Genomic DNA, 19,012 nt, shown 5'->3' with positions numbered 1-19,012 from the left:
GCTACAAGTGATGGAAGAAATTGACTACTGGTGGGATGTTTGACACATCACAAATTGTAGACACATCGAACCAAAAAAAAACTTGACACTTTTATGGGAAACTTCAGTTTTTGCTACAAAATGACACATCTTGCAATTCTGTAATTTATCTTAATAAGTGAAGTTTGGTGGCAGGAGGAACAAAACTTTTGGTCAGGTGAATACAGGTTTATAAATACAAAATCAAATAGGGGTAATGGGGGAGTAGGTTTCATAATGAATAAAAAAAATAGAGGAGTGCAGGTAAGCTACTACAAACAGCATAGTGAACGCATTATTGTGGCCAAGATAGACACGAAGCCCACGCCTACTACAGTAGTACAAGTTTATATGCCAACTAGCTCTGCAGATGATGAAGTAGTTGATGAAATGTATGATGAGATAAAAGAAATTATTCAGGTAGTGAAGGGAGACAAAAATTTAATAGTCATGGGTGACTGGAATTCGAGAGTAGGAAAAGGGAGAGTAGGAAACATAGGTGAATATGTATTGGGGGTAAGGAATGAAAGAGGAAGCTGTCTGGTAGAATTTTGCACAGAGCACAACTTAATCATAGCTAACACTTAGTTCAAGAATCATAAAAGAAGGCTGTATACATGGAAGGATCCTGGAGATACTAGAAGGTATCAGATTATATAATGGTAAGACAGAGATTTAGGAACCAGGTTTTATGTTGTAAGACATTTCCAGGGGTAGATGTAGACTCTGACAACAATCTATTGGTTATGAACTGTAGATTAAAACTGAAGAAACTGCAAAAAGGTGGGAATTTAAGGAGATGGAACCTGGATAAACTGAAAAAAACCAGAGGTTGTACCGTGTTTCAGGGAGAGCATAAGGGAACAACTGACAGGAATGGGGGAAAGAAATACAGTAGGAGAAGAATGAGTAGCTTTGAGGAATGAAATAGTGAAGGCAGCAGAGGATCAAGTAGGTAAAAAGACAAGGGTTAGTAGAAATCCTTGGGTAACGGAAGAGATACTGAATTTAATTAATGAAAGGGGAAAATACAAAAATGCAGTAAATGAAGCAGGCAAAAAGGAATACAAACGTCTCAAAAATGAGATCGACAGGAAGTGCAAAATGGCTAAGCAGGGATGGCTAGAGGACAGATGTAAGGATGTAGAGGCTTATCTCACGAGGGGTAAGATAGGTACTGCCTACAGGAAAATTAAAGAGACCTTTGGAGAAAAGAGAACCACTTGCATGAATATCAAGAGCTCAGATGGAAACCCAGTTCTAAGCAAAGAAGGGAAAGCAGAAAGGTGGAAGATGTATATAGGGGGTCTATACAGGAGCGATGTTCTTGAGGACAATATTATGGAAGTGGAAGACGAGGTAGATGAAGATGAAATGGGAGATAAGATACTGCGTGAAGAGTTTGACAGAGCACTGAAAGACCTGAGTCGAAACAAGGCCCCAGGAGTAGACAACATTCCATTAGAACTATTGATGGCCTTGGGAGAGCCAGTCATGACAAAACTCTACCATCTGGTGAGCAACATGTATGAGACAGGCAAAATATCCTCAGACTTCAAGAAGAATATAATAATTCCAATCCCAAAGAAAGCAGGTGTTGACAGATGTGAAAATTACCGAACTATCAGTTTAATAAGTCACAGCTGCACAATACTAATGCGAATTCTTTACAGATCAATGGAAAAACTGGTAGAAGCCGACCTCGGGGAAGATCAATTTGGATTCCGGAGAAATGATAGAATACGTGAGGCAATACTGACCCTACGACTTATCTTAGAAGAAAGATTAAGGAAAGGCAAACCTACGGTTCTAGCATTTGTAGACTTAGAGAAAGCTTTTCACAATGTTGGCTGGAATACTCTCTTTCAAATTCTGAAGGTGGCAGGGGTCAAATACAGGGAGCGAAAGCCTATTTACAATTTGTACAGAAACCAGATGGCAGTTGTAAGAGTCGAGGGGCATGAAAGGGAAGCAGTGGTTGGGAAGGGAGTGAGACAGGGTTGTAGCCTCTCCCCAATGTTATTCAATCTGTATATTGAGCAAGCAGTAAAGGAAACAAAAGAAAAATTCGGAGTAGGTATTAAAATTCATGGAGAAGAAGTAAAAACTTTGAGGTTCGCCGATGACATTGTAATTCTGTCAGAGACAGCAAAGGACTTGGAAGAGCAGTTGAACGGAATGGACAGTGTCTTGAAAGGAGGATATAAGATGAACATCAACAAAAGCAAAACGAGGATAATGGAATGTAGTCGAATTAAGTCGGGTGAAGCTGGGGGGAATTAGATTAGGAAATGAGACACTTAAAGTAGTAAAGGAGTTTTACTATTTGGGGAGCAAAATAACTGATGATGGTCGAAGTAGAGAGGATATAAAATGTAGACTGGCAATGGCAAGGAAAGCGTTTCTGAAGAAGAGAAATTTGTTAACATCGAGTATTGATTTAAGTGCCAGGAAGTCGTTTCTGAAAGTATTTGCATGGAGTGTAGCCATGTATGAAAGTGAAACATGGACGATAAATAATTTAGACAAGAAGAGAATAGAAGCTTTCGAAATGTGGTGCTACAAGAGAATGCTGAAGATTAGATGGGTAGATCACATAACTAATGAGGAGGTATTGAATAGGATTGGGGAGAAGAGGAGTTTGTGGCACAACTTGACAAGAAGAAGGGATCGGTTGGTAGGACATGTTCTGAGGCATCAAGGGATCACCAATTTAGTACTGGAGGGCAGCGTGGAGGGTAAAAATCGTAGAGGGAGACCAAGAGATCAATACACTAAGCAGATTCAGAAGGATATAGGCTGCAGTAGGTACTGGTAGATGAAGAAGCTTGCACAGGATAGAGTAGCATGGAGAGCTGCATCAAACCAGTCTCAGGACTGAAGACCACAACAACAACAATCTTAATAAATTTCTATATCATTCCAAAGTTGTGAAGTCCTTTTTGACTCACCCTGTTTAATGCAATGAATTCACCTACAAGTCAATCCCTTTTACTATTATCTCCCAGTTTGCAAAATCCCATGAGCAGACCTCAGGTTGGTCGATTTCATTCCACAGGTGCTGTTGCATCCTTGTTCCATTACTATTATTAAACATCTAAAAATTTGTAAATCCTAAATCAAATAATGAAATTTAAAATAATATCTACAATTTTGGTAAACAGTGATCAATAGATTATTATATTTTGACTAAAGTTCAGTCTTGATCACACCATTTATGTTTCAATGATATAGGTAACCGGTTTCGGTTATTTTTACATAACCATCATCAGACCCATGGCTCCCTTAGGATGGTAGGCGGAGCTCTCCTCAGCTGCTACGATCAGTTAACTTCGTAGCAGCTGAGGAGAGCTCCGCCTACCATCCTTAGGGAGCCATCGGTCTGATGATGGTTATGTAAAAATAACCGAAACCGGTTACCTATATCGTTGAAACATAAATGGTGTGATCAAGACAGAACTTTAGTCAAAATATAAAATAATATCATTTATTTTTCAGTCCAATTTACACATTTTTGAATACATGACTAGTTTTGATCTGCTTACATCATCTTCAGATCTAAAAATAAAAGTAAAACTACTTATGTACTGTCCGCCATTTTATAAAAGTAGAAAAGCATTGTACATAAATGTAGAATTTACCTACAGAGTTGTGTCAGAAACCTATTGTGTCTGTGTCAGAACCACTCATCAGAGTACTGTGGTATACATCTGGTAGTGGTAGTGGTAGTGGTAGTGGTAGTGGTAGTAGCAGCAGCAGCAGCAGCAGCAATTGCCATCTTTTTCAGTCCGAAGGCCGGTTTGATGCAGCTTTCCATGCTACTCTATCCTGTACAAGCTGCTTCATCTCTTGAGTAACTACTGCAACCTGTATCCTTCTGAATCTGCTTACTGTATTCATTTCTTGGTCTCCAATCTATGATTTTTACCCTCCACTCTTCCCTCCAGTATTAAACTGGTGATCCCTTGATGTCTCAGAACATGTCCTGTCAACCAATTCCTTCTTCTAGTCAGGTTGTGCCAAAAATTTCTTTTCTCCCCATTTCTATTCAGTACCTCCTTGTTAGTTACGTGATCTACTGATCTATCTTCAACATTGTTCAGTAGAAGCACATTTCAAAAGCTGCTATTCTCTTCTTGTCTAAACTGTCCATGTTTCACTTTCATACACGGCTACACTCCATACAAATACTTCCAGAAAAGACTTCCTAGCACTTAAACCTATCCTCAATGTTAATACATTTCTCTTCTTCAGAAACATCTTTCTCACAACTGCCAGTTTATATTTTATATCATCTCTACTTCGACCACTATCAGTTATTTTGCTGCCCAAATAGCAAAACTCGTCTAGTATTTTAAGTGTCTCGTTTCCTAATCTAACTCCCTCCACAGCACAACTTGATTTAATTCAATTACATTCCATTATCCTCGTTTTATTTTTGTTGATCTTCATCTTATATCCTCCTTTCAAGACACTGTCCATTCCATTCAGCTGCACTTCCAAGTCCTCTGCTGTCTCTGACAGAATTACAATGTCAGAGGCAAATCTAAAGTTTTTATTTCTTCTCCCTGAACTGTAATTCCTATTCCAAATTTTTCTTTTGTTTCCTTTACTGCCTGCTCAACATACAGATTGAATAACATCAAGGATAGCCTATAGCCCAATCTCACTCCCTTCCTAACCACTGCTTCCCTTTCACGCCCCCTCGACTCTTATAACTGCCATCTGGTTCTGTACAAATTGTAAATAGCCTTTCACTCCCTGTATTTGATCCCTGCCACCTTCAGAATTTGAAAGAGAGTATTCCAATCCACATTGTCAAAAGCTTTATCTATGTCTGCAAATGCTAGAAACATAGGTGTGCCTTTCCTGGATCTATTTTCTAAGGTAAGTAACAGGGTCACTATTGCCTCACGTGTTCCAACATTTCTACGGAATCCAAACTGATCTTCCCAGAGGTTGGCTTCTACCAGTTTTTCCATTTTTCTGCAAATAATTCGTATTAGTATTTTGCAACTGTGACTTATTAAACTGATAGTTTGGTAATTTTTCCATGTTTCGGAGCCTGCTTTCTCTGGAATTGGAATTATTATATTCTTCTCGAAGTCTGAGGGTATTTCACCTGTCTCATACATCTTGCTCACCAGATGGAAGAGTTTTGTCATGACTGGCTCTCCCAAGGCTGTCAGCAGTTCTAACGAAATGTTTTATATTCCCAGGACCATGTTTCAACTTAGGTCTTTCAGTGCTCTTTCAAATTCATCATATCTCCCGTCTCATCTTCATCTACACTCTCTTCCATTTCCATAATATTGTCCTCAAATATATCTCCCATGTACAGACCCTCTATATACTCCTTCTACCTTTCTGTTTTCCTTCTCTGCTTAGTGCTGAGTTTCCATCTGAGTTTTTTATATTCACACAGATGGTTCTCTTTTCTCCAACGGTCTCTCTAATTTTCCTGTAGGTGGCATCATCTCTCACCTAGTGATATATGCTTCTAAATCCTTACATGTGTCCTCTTGCCATTCCTGCTTACACATTTTGCACTTCCTGTCAATCTCATTTTTCAATGTTTCACCTGCTTCCTTTACTGCATTTTTATATTTTCTCCTTTCATCACTTAAATTCAGTATACCTTGTGTTACCCACGGATTTCTAGTAGTCCTCATCTTTTTACCTACTTGATCCTCTGCTGCCTTCTCTATTTCATCTCTCAAAGATACCAGTCTTCTTCTACTGTATTCCTTTTCTCCATTTTTGTCAATCGTTCGCTAATGCTCCCTCTGAAACACTCTACAACCTTTGTTTCTTTCTGTCTAACCAGATTCCATCTCCTTAAATTCCTAACCTTCAGCAGTTTCTTCAGTTTTAATTTACACTTCATTATCAATAAATTGCGGTCAGAACCCACATCTGCCCCTGGAAATGTCTTACAATCTAAAATCTGGTTCTGAAACCTCTGTCTCATCATTATATAATCAATCTGAAACCTTCTGGTGTCTCCAGGTCTTTTCTGGGTAAAGAACCTTATTTCATGATTCTTAAACCATACTCTGTGCAAAATTCTACCCGGCAGCACCTCTTTCGTTCCTTTTATTCAGTCCATATTCACCTACTATTACTCCTCCTCTTCCTTTTTCTACTATCGATTCAAACCCCCTGTTGTTGTTGTTGTGGTCCTCAGTCCTGAGACTGGTTTGATGCAGCTCTCCATGCTACTCTATCCTGTGCAAGCTTCTTCATCTACCACTACCTACTGCAACTTACATCCTTCTGAATCTGCTTAGTGTATTGATCTCTTGGTCTCCCTCTACGATTTTTACCCTCCACGCTGCCCTCCAATGCTAAATTTGTGATCCCTTGATGCCTCAAAACATGTCCTACCAACCGATCCCTTCTTCTAGTCAAGTTGTGCCACAAACTTCTCTTCTCCCCAATCCTATTCAATACCTCCTCATTAGTTACGTGATCTACCCACCTTATCTTCAGCATTCTTCTGTAGCACCACATTTCGAAAGCTTCTATTCTCTTCTTGTCCAAACTTGTTATCGTCCATGTTTCACTTCCACACATGGCTACACTCCATACAAATACTTTCAGAAACGACTTCCTGACACTTAAATCTATACTCGATGTTAACAAATTTCTCTTCTTCAGAAAAGATTTCCTTGCCATTGCCAGTCTACATTTTATATCCTCTCTACTTCGACCATCATCAGTTATTTTACTCCCTAAATAGCAAAACTCCTTTACTACTTTAAGTGTCTCATTTCCTAATCTAATCCCCTCAGCATCACCCGATTTAATTTGACTACATTCCATTATCCTCGTTTTGCTTTTGTTGATGTTCATCTATGTCTATTAAATTATCGTCTCCCTTAACTACCTGAATAATTTATTTTACCTCATCACACATTTCTCCAGTCTCTTCATCATCTGTGGAGCTAGTTGGCATATAAACTTGTACTATTGTGGTGGTGTGGGCTTCGTGTCTATCTTGGCTACAATAATGTGTTCACTATGCTGTTCATAGTAGCTTATCTGCATTTCTATTTTTGTATTCATTATTAAGCCTACTCTTGCATTAGCCCTATTTGACTTTTTATTTATACCTTTGTATTCACCTGACCCAAAGTCCTGTTCCTCCTGCCATGCAACTTCACTAATTACCACTATACCTGACTTTAACCTAACCATTTCCCCTTTTGTATTTTCTAAACTACCTTCCTGATCAAGGAATTGGGCCCTACTTGCCCAATTAAGGTATCGGGCATTCCATGTTCCAATCCATAGAACACTAGTTTTGTTTCTCCAGGTAACGACATCCTCCTGAGTAGTCCCCACCTGGAGATCCAAATGGTTGGGAGGGGGGGGGGGGGACTATTTAACCACCGGAGTGTTTTGCCCAAGGGGATGCCATCATCATTTAGCCGTTCATAGAGCTGCATGCCCTAGGGAAAAATTATGGCCACAGTTTCCTCTTGCTTCCAACCTTTCGCAGTATCAGCATAGCAAGGCCATTTTGGCTGATGTGACACTGCCAGATCAGTCAATCATCCAGACTGTTGCTTCTGCAACTACTGAAAAGGCTACTGCACCTCTTCAGGAACCACACATTTGTCTAAGATACCCCTCCACTGTGGTTGCAGGTATGGTATGGCTATCTGTATTGCTGAGGCATGCTAGCCTCCCCGCCAATGGCTAGGTCTGTGGTTCAGGGGGGGGCGGGGGAGGGACGGCATAGCTACTTGTGTAAAATAAAAAAAAAAGCAAAATTATGTAACAATTATCATTAAAATAATAGGAGTTTAGACTGGGGGGCGGGGGGGGGGGGGGGGGGTAATAATATAATCACAACAGATTTACAAAAAAATGGCTCTGAGCACTATGGGACTTAACAGCTGTGGTCATCAGTCCCCTAGAACTTAGAACTACTTAAACTTAACTAACCTAAGGACATCACACATATCCATGCCCGAGGCAGGATTCGAACCTGCGACCGTAGCAGTCACGCGGTTCCGGACTGCGCGCCTAGAACCGCAAGACCACCGCGGCCGGCACAACAGATTTACAATCGGTAAAATATTGTAGGCCTTGTTTAACAAGAGAGGGCCATATGCTAAGATTATAAAAAGTAAAATTACCAGTAAAATATTATGAATGTAGAATAATGGATGTTTAAACAGTGAAAGGCATAAAATAGTAGAATTACACACACGAAATTATTTAAAGTACCTAAAACTGAATTAATCAACTGCCTTAAATTATTAAAGGTGTAAAACATTGAAAGTATAAAACCGTAAATGGTATAAAACAATAAAATTGTAACTCTGAAACTAGGTGCAGCAGCTAAAATCACAGGGAATAGGACATGATGGTCATACCTAACATCATCTGTTTCTGTTTGATGGTATTGAACAGCACACTGTTTTACAATATGTATGGAAGCCAACCTGCCCAGCAGCTTGCTGCTAGGATGATATGTGAGCCGATGCGCCCCACTGTCCCTTCGCAGTGTACGAGGCTGTTGCTCACACACATGCTTTGTTGAGATGAATGACTGGAAGAGGCCTTCAAAATTCTAAAAAAAATACTATTAATAAAATCAATGTGATGCAAGACTTTTGTAAATGGTGTGCAAAAATCGCAATTTCTTCCAACATTGTCAGGAGGTGAACCCTTAGGTTCATTGCGTTGCACTGCAAAATTCATGTCAATGGTTCCAAAAGCATGATTTGATGTTAGAAGATGTTCACCAAACTACGCTTTATTATTGCAAATTGAAACAGCTCTTTGAAATGTATTTCAAATATCCTGTCTTCCTGGCCAATGAAAGCTATTGGACAGTTTTCACACTTTAGCTTAGATATACCTGCTCCCGGGAATTCTAAGGGTTTTTTTGTTTGAGTGGTGTTTCAACCTGAAGCAAAGAATGCCATTAACCTCAAATTCTATATGCAAACTGGTACTATGAAAGGCTGCCTAGCGGTTACTTCTCACACACATCCTTTATAACACATGGGCATGTACACAATTTTATCTTTCTGTTCACCTGTTAGTGTACTAACATTGATTTTATATTATTGCTGCCTTTTAATTTTCTGTAGCAACATTGTTGGTGTTGAAACTGGATACCCATTTTGCTTACTGCAACATGTTTTATAAGAGTAACTTATTTGATACTATGTTTTACCAAATGTAATCTGGTATGCCCATGACACCCCTCCCTCACTGTTCAATACTCTTGATTTTCTAACAAATTTACATAATTTTACTTTTTATAATTTCAGTGTAAGTCTCTCTCTTTTTACCCAAGTTACTGTAGGTTATACCAAATGTAAATCCCTACCACTCCTCCCGTTCTATCATCTTTCCCCTCTCCCTATCCCTACCCCCTTGCTCCACTTTTCTCCCTCCCCCTCTCTCCTACAGTTACCTTAAAACATGGGCCACAGTTGCATACCAGAGTGCTCTGATGTGTGGTTCCAACACAGACATGATGGGTTTCTGAGGCAACTACATATATAAAGTCTGCATTTATGTACAATACTTTTCACTTTTTGTAAAATAATAGACAGTAGATGTAATTCTTCAGCCAGACAGTAGATGTAATTCTTCAGCCAGACAGTAGATGTTAGGTTTTACTGTGTTTTTAGATCTGAAGATGATCCAGGGAGATCAAAAATAGTCTTGTATTTAAAAAATGTGCAACTGGGACTGAAAAATAAACAATACATTCCTATTATTTCAAATATCAATATAGTTACCATTGTCTAACAACAAATATGTTGGCAACTGAAAAAACGTGAAATGACAACCTTGTTGCAAAACAAGAATGTAATAATGCTAGTGGGTCACTTTATGAGTAACACAATGATTCGTAATGAAGTACGGCCTTTAAAAGTCCTATGTGTTATACTGGAATTCATGGCATGCTCTACATACGAGACATGGTCATTATTTAAGTAAAGACAGATGTGATGTGGCCCAAACTGTTTTAATCCCAATCCATGAAGATGGTCTGTCACTGAACCCGGTCGATATTTGAGTTTTAAATTTTAAAAAAGAAGCAGCTGACAGTCAAACATGCATTTTATACGTACTTGACAGCTGTTAGTAGTTACCTTCCAAAAATGTTCTTTATGAAGACTTGTAGTACACAAGTTTTGCCATTCTCATGGCATTCATTCCCAGCCACTGCGTTTTGTCACAGTCTCTTACATCAGCAGATTTACCCGTTTTCTTTTATACACAGTTGGTCAAATAAGTTGTGTATATGAAGCATTGTTATATAGCTTGCACACACGTTATGTACCAGTAGTATTAATGAATAACTTTGATCTGCTTATATAGTTGTTGAACTCTGAGTTAAAACACCCTTTGTTGATCAGTATGCATGCCTATTCCTGTGCAATTAGAAAGACTGCTAGGAAGCTGAATCTCATTTCCATGAAGAGCATTTGAAAGAAAGCTTGTTTACAATTACAATTCTCACCTCCTATTCTGAGGAATTAAAATTGAACTTAATTTTATGTTTGTTCAGAAACAGTGAATTTCAGATTCAATTATAACAAAATAGTGGGACAAGTTTCTGTTAATGTGTACATGCAGAACCATGAATTCTGACAGAAATATTGTACACTATAGTTAAAACCAAAAAGAATAAACTGCCCAATAATAACCACTGATCAGGAATTACCTTCATTGTGAACTCCTTATTTTCTGCAAATTTTTCATTATTCTTCTGTTGCTGCTTTGAGAGTTCTTCCTGCCATGTTAGTAATATCTGGTAATTACGTTTCCAGCTTAGGTTATTCTGGAACAACAGCTCTGGGAAAAAAAAGATCTGTTCAGACTTTGTACACAAAAACATTTTGTTCAGGAAACATAATAAATAGTGAACGGCAATCACATCTACTTCTTAGCCCTGACTTGTTTGCTTAACTTGAATCCAAATACGACATCATAAACACTTGGATCTAAATTTCAGGCTAAATTCAGTATGGAATGGGTAGGAACTAAGAATGTTTAAGGATATAACTCCAAATATTACTTGCAAAACATCACAAAATTACATCAACGGGTACAACAGAGGTATCACAGTGAAACTCCATGTTTCTGTCCCTGAACTGATAGTGCCATGGTGGTAAGTAACAACATAAGAGATGACACTGTTAGTCATTGCATGTGTGTTTGCAGTTTTAGGATACCATTCACAAAGATTTTTGCAAGAGAGATACAACTACTTCAGAGTTCCGGCATCCATTTCGTATATGTTGAAAATAAAGGAGCAGCCTCCTTATAAACATTCAGCAACACTGGTTTATCTCCACTCACAGTAAACCATTTTCAAAAATGAATTTTGTAATGCAAAATTGTTCAGTTTATTCATTTAATAAAACACACACATGAAGTTGTTGAAGTTTTCAATGCAAAGACCAATTTGATGCAGTTCTAAATGCTAGTCTGTCCTGTGCATGTCCCTTCATCTATGTACAACTATTGCAGCCTATATCCTTTTAGCCAACTACAGCTTATCTGTCAGCTAAAGACATTCAACAAAGTAGTTAGGCAATAACTTTTTATTTTTAAGCCCGAACACCATGAAATGAAAAATCCAAGTCAAGAAAAAGAATAGCAATAAAAATCAAAGAGTAAAGAAGACTGCCCATGCGCTCGTCATCACAGAATAACGCTGCGATTTACTGCATATGCACAGATGATCTGGCAACTCTCACCCCCCCCCCCCCCCCGACCAACAATATACAGGGTCATCACTTTAGCCAATTACAGCTTATCTCTGTCCACTACAGAGATTCAACGAATTTTCGCTCCACATAGACACTATTTTCCATGACTTACCCTCTCTCTCTCTCTCTCTCTCTCTCTCTCTCTCTCTCTCTCTCTCTCACACACACACACACACACACACACACACACACACACACACACACACCTTTCCTTCCTTCCAAAATTGACCATTCCTTGATGCCTCATTATGTGTGTCTATCAATCTATGCCTTATTTTTAGTCAAGTTGTGCCACAAAGCTCTTTTCCTTTTCATTTGCTATCTGGTCTATGTTATCTAATCTTCAGCATGCTACTGTAACACCACTTTCAAAATCCACTTTTCTCTTCTTGCATGTACTGTTTGTCATGTTCCATTTCCATAAAAGGCACCACTTCAGACAAGTTCTTTCAAGAAAGACTTCCGAGGACTTAAACTTATACTCAATGTTAATATATTTTCTTTTTCATAAGAGATTTTTTTTATTTCCAGTCTGCACTTTATGTCTGCTATACTTCCGCCATGGTCAGTTATTTTGCTGCCAAATAGCAAAATTTATTTACTACTTTCAGCATCTCAGTTTCAGATCAAATTCGCTCAGCAGCACCATATTTAATTCAGTTAGACTCCATTACCCTTGTTTTAGGTACCTTTGTAAATGTTAATCTTACAATCTCTCTTCAAGAAACCATCCACATGATTCAAGTAATTTTCCAAGTCCTTTGCCATATTTTACAGAATTAAAATGTTCTGAATAACACCTTTTTTTTTTTTTTTTTTTTGCTAAAAGCAAATTTATGCTATCAGAGGTACAGTTTTATGTTTATACTCTACTGGTTTCAGTCATTACTATCATCTTCAAGAAGAAAAACATTGTACATAAATGGACCACCCATACATTTCCATCATATATGAGCCACACAAATACAGAACATATATAATTTTCATAATAGTCTGTCTCAACACAGTCCATATAAACACACTGTGCCTTGGCACGATTAGATTCATGCACAATTGGTGATAAACCAACACTTAACACTGTCTGCTTGTTACACTTCAAATAGTCCACCAAAGGCATCTGGGCTGGCTGGCCACTGGCCACTGTCTGCTATGAGCCACATGACTAGTGCAAACGGCACAACATCCACCGTGCCAAGCACCAGAGCCCTCTGCTATATAAGCACAGTGCAGCAGGTACTCACCTTCAGACTGTGTTCTTATTGTCTACTTGCGTCAGCTCTCTCTCTCTCTTTCCTGCATTCCTTTGTGCCTGCATCATTTAATATCTTGTATGTTATCCCATGCCAGGATTTCTGCTGTGTCTTTTAGGCTAGATTTCCCTCTGCTGTCTTCATTATTTCATTTTTCAAACTTACCCATTTATCTTCTACTGCATTTATTCCCCACCCCCAAATTCGGGTGATCATTGATTAATGCTGACTTTCTGTGAAACTTTCAACAAACTCTGGTTGTTCCAATTTATCCAAGTCTCTTCACTTAGTTCCCTACCTTTTTGAAATTTCTTCTCCTTTAATCTGCATTTCATAACTGATGAATGATGGTCAGCTCTATTCCATTTACCTTTCTTCAGAGTTAAATCAAACTCTGCAATGTGTAAATTATGCTCTGTAAAAAATTCTACCAGGCACCTTTATCTTTCACTCCTCTCCCAGGTCCAGGTTTTCCCACTCTTCTATTTCATACTATTGATTTCAGTGCCCCAAAGCAATTAATTCTTCGTCTGTCTTAAGTTATGGAATATTTTCTTTCAACTCAGCATATATTTTGTATCAAAATCTTCATCTGCAGAGCTAGTAGGCTTACATACTTTTACTACTGTATTTGTCCATGGCTTTCGTTTATCTAAAACATGATAATCCATTCATTAAGCTGTTCATAATAGTTCAATCAAGACCTTGTTTTCCTATCTATTATTAGACTTACTCCTACATTACCCCTCTTAGACTTGGTGTTGATAATTTGGTTCTCATCTGACCAAATATCCTACTCTCTCCACCATCACACATCACTAATTTCCATAACATCCCATTTGAATCTATCCATTCCTCTTTTAAACTCCTCTCACCTACTAAGATAGTTAAGGGATCTAATATTTCAAATTCCAACCTCCAGAGAACATAATTTGTTTTTTTTCTGTAGAAGATATCTTCCCTTGAATAATCCTCACCTGGAAATACAACTTATAATTTACAAGTTAAGTGTAACAGTCACATAACACGTTAAGTTGTTGACAGGCACATAACCAAGGATACCAAGGATTTGTTTGTATATCTCCCACTCAAATGAGAAGCAGTTATGTGTGAGGAGGATGTAATTAGCTAGATGTATAAGGAAAGATGTGATGGGTTTGGAGTCTGAAGGATGTTGGGAGAGAGAGTGTTTGATGGTGGGATATTGGTGTATAGGAAGATGGCAACAATAGTGACAAGCAGAAATTCAGGTGGTAATGGGGATTGGGTAGTTGAGAGTAGGTGATGGAAGTAGTTTGTCTCTTTAATATGGGAGACTAGGTTGTGGGCAATTGGTTGGAGATGTTGATCAAAACTCACCATCTCATTCTGTATACATATAATTACATCCCCATATATAACTACTATTCCTCTGAGGAAGCTAAACAAACAAATTCACAAAATGACAGCTTCCTATGCCAACCCATTTACAGGCCATCTATAGAGGAAACTTTCCCTGCCACATGAAATCCCTAACCCCTTTTCTGGATCAGATTCACTGATGATATCTTCATGACCTGGACCCAGCGCCAAGGCATCTTACCATCAATTCTACACAACCTCCGTCTCTTCCATTCACTTCACCTGGTTCTCCCTCAACTCAACGTGCCACATTCCTCTATGTTGACCTCCTCCTCTCTTATGACTCCATCCACACTCCTCTCCATATCGAGCTGACTAACCACCAACACTACCTGCACTCTGATAGCTGTCATTCCTCCCGCACCAAAAATTCACTCCCGTACCACCTGAGAACTCTAACAGTAGGACACCAAGAACAAAGTGCTTGGATTAAAATGGGTGCCAGGCAAGGATGTAGTCTTTTGCCCCTACTATTTAATCCTTACATTGAAAATGCAATGACGGAAATAAAAGAAAGAGTCAAGTGCGGGATTAAAATTCAGGGTAATGGAATATCAATGATAAGATTCACTGAGGACATTGCTATCCTCAGTGAAAATGAAGAATTACAGGATATGTTGAACAGAATGAACAGTCTAATGAGTGCAAAATATGGACTGAGAGTAAATCGAAGAAAGACAAAAGTAATGAGAAGTACTGGAAATGAGAACAGTGAGAAACTTAACATAAGAACTGGGGATCACAAAGTCAAAGAGTTCTATTATCTGGGCAGAAAAATAACCGATGACCAACGCAGAAATGACTACATAAAAAGGAGTCTTAGCACTGATATTTCTGGCAAACAAGGTCTACTAGTATCAAACGTAGGCCTCAATTTGAGGAAGAAATTTCTAGAATGTATGTTAGAGCTTCTGAGGGTTTATGTTAGAGCACAGCATTGTGTAGTAGTGAAACATGAACTGTGGGAAAACCGGAACAGAAGAGTATCAAAGAATCTGAGATGTGATACTACAAAAGAATGCTGAAAATTAGGTGGAATGATAGGTAAGGAATCAGGTTCTCCACAGAATTGGCAAGAAAAGGAATATATGTAAAACACCGACAAGGATGCTGAAAATTAGGTGGAATGACAAGGTAAGGAATGAGAGTCTCCACAGAATCAGCAAGGAAAAGGATATATGGAAAACACTGGCAAGAAGAAGGGGCATGATGATAGGATAACTGTTAAGACATCAGGGAATAACTTCCATGGTATTAGAGGACACCGTAGATGGTAGAAACTATAGGGGAAGACAGAGATTGGGATACATCCAGCAAATAATTGAGTACATATGTTGCAAGTGTTACTCTGAGATGAAAAAGTTGGCACAAGGAAGGAACTCATGGCGGGCCATGTCAAACCAGTCAGAAGACTGAGGACTAAAAAAATCTGGCCACCAACGGATAATGTATCTGCAGTGATGAGAATTCCTTTGTCTAGCATGTTGAAGGTCTCCCTAAGGTCTTTACAGACATGCACTATTCCCTCAAACCTAATCCACAGACAGATTTCCCATACCTTATCCTCACACACGCCTAGCTCTCCAATCAACTCTTAGAATCATATACGAAGGTGCATCCACCCCGCCCCAATCACCCAGTTTATTCCGGACAGGAAAAACTCAATTACATCCTTCGCCAGAGCTCTGACTGTTTATCATCATGCCTAGGAACAAGGAAGATGTTACAATCCTTTCCACCCCTCACAAAGTGGTACGTTGCCACACATATAATCTACGCAATACCTTGGGCCATACTTACGCAGCACCCCTTGCCAATTGGGTCAATATCTGGGGAAGACAGAGGTATAAAACATGTTCAATACACACACACCCAAAATACTCTTCTTGAGCTGCTTAATATCACTGTCACCTTCATTGTTTTGCAGTTGTGCACGTTTTGATGTGACATGACTACCCGTTTCACTCAATTTTCAGCGAAGTGACCCAACGTGACAACTTGTGCTATTCAGTATTTCAGTGAAGTGACTCGATGTGAGCATTTACCCGTGATCACCGTCATAGTCTCAATAAAAATTTTTTCACTTTCCTGACCAGTCACATATTTTAGGAAGTGTTCACTGAATAAACAGTGGGGCAAAACAAGTGCTGTATCACTGAACAAGGTACAGAGGTGGGCGAGTTGCCAGGACTTATCCCAACTCACTACTACCAATGCCACATCGTCATAACACACCTGCACTACAACATAATTTAAGAGTGAAATTAAAAATTACAATAACTTTCCCAAACTTTGTCAGCATACACTTAAGTATGTTAATGTTAACACTGTTAAGTCTCAGAATGATCAAATGAGTAAGTTAGGTAAAATATATGATCTTATGAAAAAAATAAGTAGTGCTGAATAATAGAACTAGAAAGCTAAAAATTGGTCATAATGTGCAAGTGTATGTCAAAATTAGAAGTTATAAGTCTCAACTTGATCAGAGAAATATTTTGGTAAAAATCAAAGTTTTTTATGAACAACTGAAGCAGCTAAATATTAGAGTCATAAATCCAAAAATTCATACATAGCCTCAGTTGCATGTAAAAACCATTACATATATGTGACACCAATAAGCTACATGTATTAGTTTTCATGTTATTTACTAAAAACTGGATTTGCAATGAAAACATCCTTATTCATGGTAGATTAAGTATCATTTCTATTTGTAATAGAAAGTTCTAATTATAGCACTTGATTAAATTCATGAAATAATACAGCTGTACCATGTTTCAAGACTGTGGTTCCAAGAAATCTTAAAGAGGCAGCTCAGAGGTCATGTTCTACTATCGATTCAGCTCGAAAAATTCTTGCCAGGAAAGTTGAAATGCAGTCCAGCTAAAACTATTTCAGTAACCAAAACAAACTTAATTCTATTTATGTAAACATTAAGAAGATTGTAAATTGTTAAATGACAGAGCTATTAATTAATACCTGTCCAAGAATGGGGCCATTTAGATACTGCTGTGCCTTGGACGGTTGATAGCATATGTTCCATTTGGTGGCCCACTGCATCCCTACGTAAATATAGCCAGAGAGGCAGTGCAGTGTAATGGGACAAAACTATAGGAGAACTTTGTGCAGGAGTCAGAGTCCAGAACTACAACAAGGCCACAGCCAGACAGCAGATGCTGGTCACCAAACTGTACAATCAATTCCCTTGTCATCAGATCACTTCGCACCAAGATACTGATCCGCTTGTGTCAAACACCTGCATGTGTCGTGCCTCGAATGATGTCACAGCTGGGCAGACTTGAATGCGTTACTGGTAAACTGGTGAGGACTGTATGCAGTCGCTTGGATTTCACGGAAGTAACTGTTCTGCATGCTGCCCATAATGTTGACAAAACTGTGTGGCAATTGGCAAGATTATTTTCCACATTTAAGGCAAGCGATTAACATCTGGTAATTGGAAGTCAGGATGATATATCATTTTACTTGGAACTTCCTGTAGGGGTCGCCTCTGAACTTTAATAGTGCTGTTTTCGGTAGGGAAATCATTATTATAATATTTTGTGTATGTGAACTTTTACAGAACATAGCAATCAGTTAAAACTCAAACCTATGTTTGTAGCGATAGGCCTGCTACCGCTGAGTACATAGCAAGTAGGAACATTTTCTTTCAGTGAGCACAAAGAGTACTGTGGACCTGCAGAATGGAAATTATGGTAAACAGTAAAGGTAGGTGTAAAGCAAGCACAGATAATTTAGCTGTCTTTTCATAATGACATAACTAAGTATTGACCTTTTGATTATTACCCGCCACCCCACAGCAGGAGGTTTCAACATTGTTTCTCATGTCATTTCACAAATGTCCAAGATTCTCACGGATGAGGAAATTATGTAAGAGTTGCTACGAACTGACGATGAATAATCTCCATCTGAGGATAGTTCAGAAGGTGGAGAGGACAATGTTGAAATAAGTGAGCATTATATGTGAGGATAAGTGGATTCAGACAAGGTTGTTTCTTCAAGTGACGAATCTTCGAATTCATTTTGTTAGTAATAACTGCTACAGGGGTGAATAAAGATGGGTGGACTAAATAGCATACGAAACCAGTTAGTGACAGGGGAAGACCCAAAAGCCATAACATCATTTCTCATAAGCCAGGCACTTTTAGTGCTGGCCATAGCAGCAAAGACTTCAACAGAAATTTGTTCTCTTAATCTTGATCATAAAATGCTTGATGACATTGCTGTGCACACTAAGTTGGATGTAATGAACATACATGGACAGTTTTGACAGATCTTGTGAGACACAAGATACAGATAGCAAGTCCTTCTGGGCCTCCCACTACATGCAGGAACTTACAAAGCTTCCCAACTCCATTTCAAAGGAAGGTGGGATAAAGGTGGGCCTGATGTATTTGCAGTTACTATGCCATAAATAAGATCCCTGTTGTTACTTTGCTTTGTACCCTCTGATGACAAAAGCTCTAGAGATGAGAGGAAAAAACTGAAAAGTTAGCTGCTGTGAGTTAACTTATCACACCGTTGCAAGGTAAGTATTTGAAGCTATACACTCCTGGAGAACATGTGACAATTGAC

At 38.7% G+C, this 19,012-nt stretch overlaps 1 protein-coding gene across 2 annotated transcripts in view; it reads right to left on the bottom strand.

Moving 5' to 3' along the window:
• The window catches only part of LOC126262202 (optineurin), a 125,613-nt gene that overhangs the window by 76,457 nt on the left and 30,144 nt on the right, over positions 1-19,012 (bottom strand). For both annotated transcript variants that reach the window (XM_049958622.1, XM_049958621.1), the window contains exon 4: positions 10,721-10,851. In XM_049958622.1, the coding sequence (XP_049814579.1) occupies positions 10,721-10,851 (131 nt within the window). The remainder of the gene's footprint in view (positions 1-10,720; positions 10,852-19,012) is intronic.

Source organism: Schistocerca nitens, chromosome 6, assembly GCF_023898315.1.
Source record: "Schistocerca nitens isolate TAMUIC-IGC-003100 chromosome 6, iqSchNite1.1, whole genome shotgun sequence".
Classification (NCBI taxonomy): domain Eukaryota; kingdom Metazoa; phylum Arthropoda; class Insecta; order Orthoptera; family Acrididae; genus Schistocerca; species Schistocerca nitens.
The sequence above is the reverse complement of the archived record's forward strand: the minus strand, read 5'-3'. Positions and strand labels throughout refer to the sequence as shown.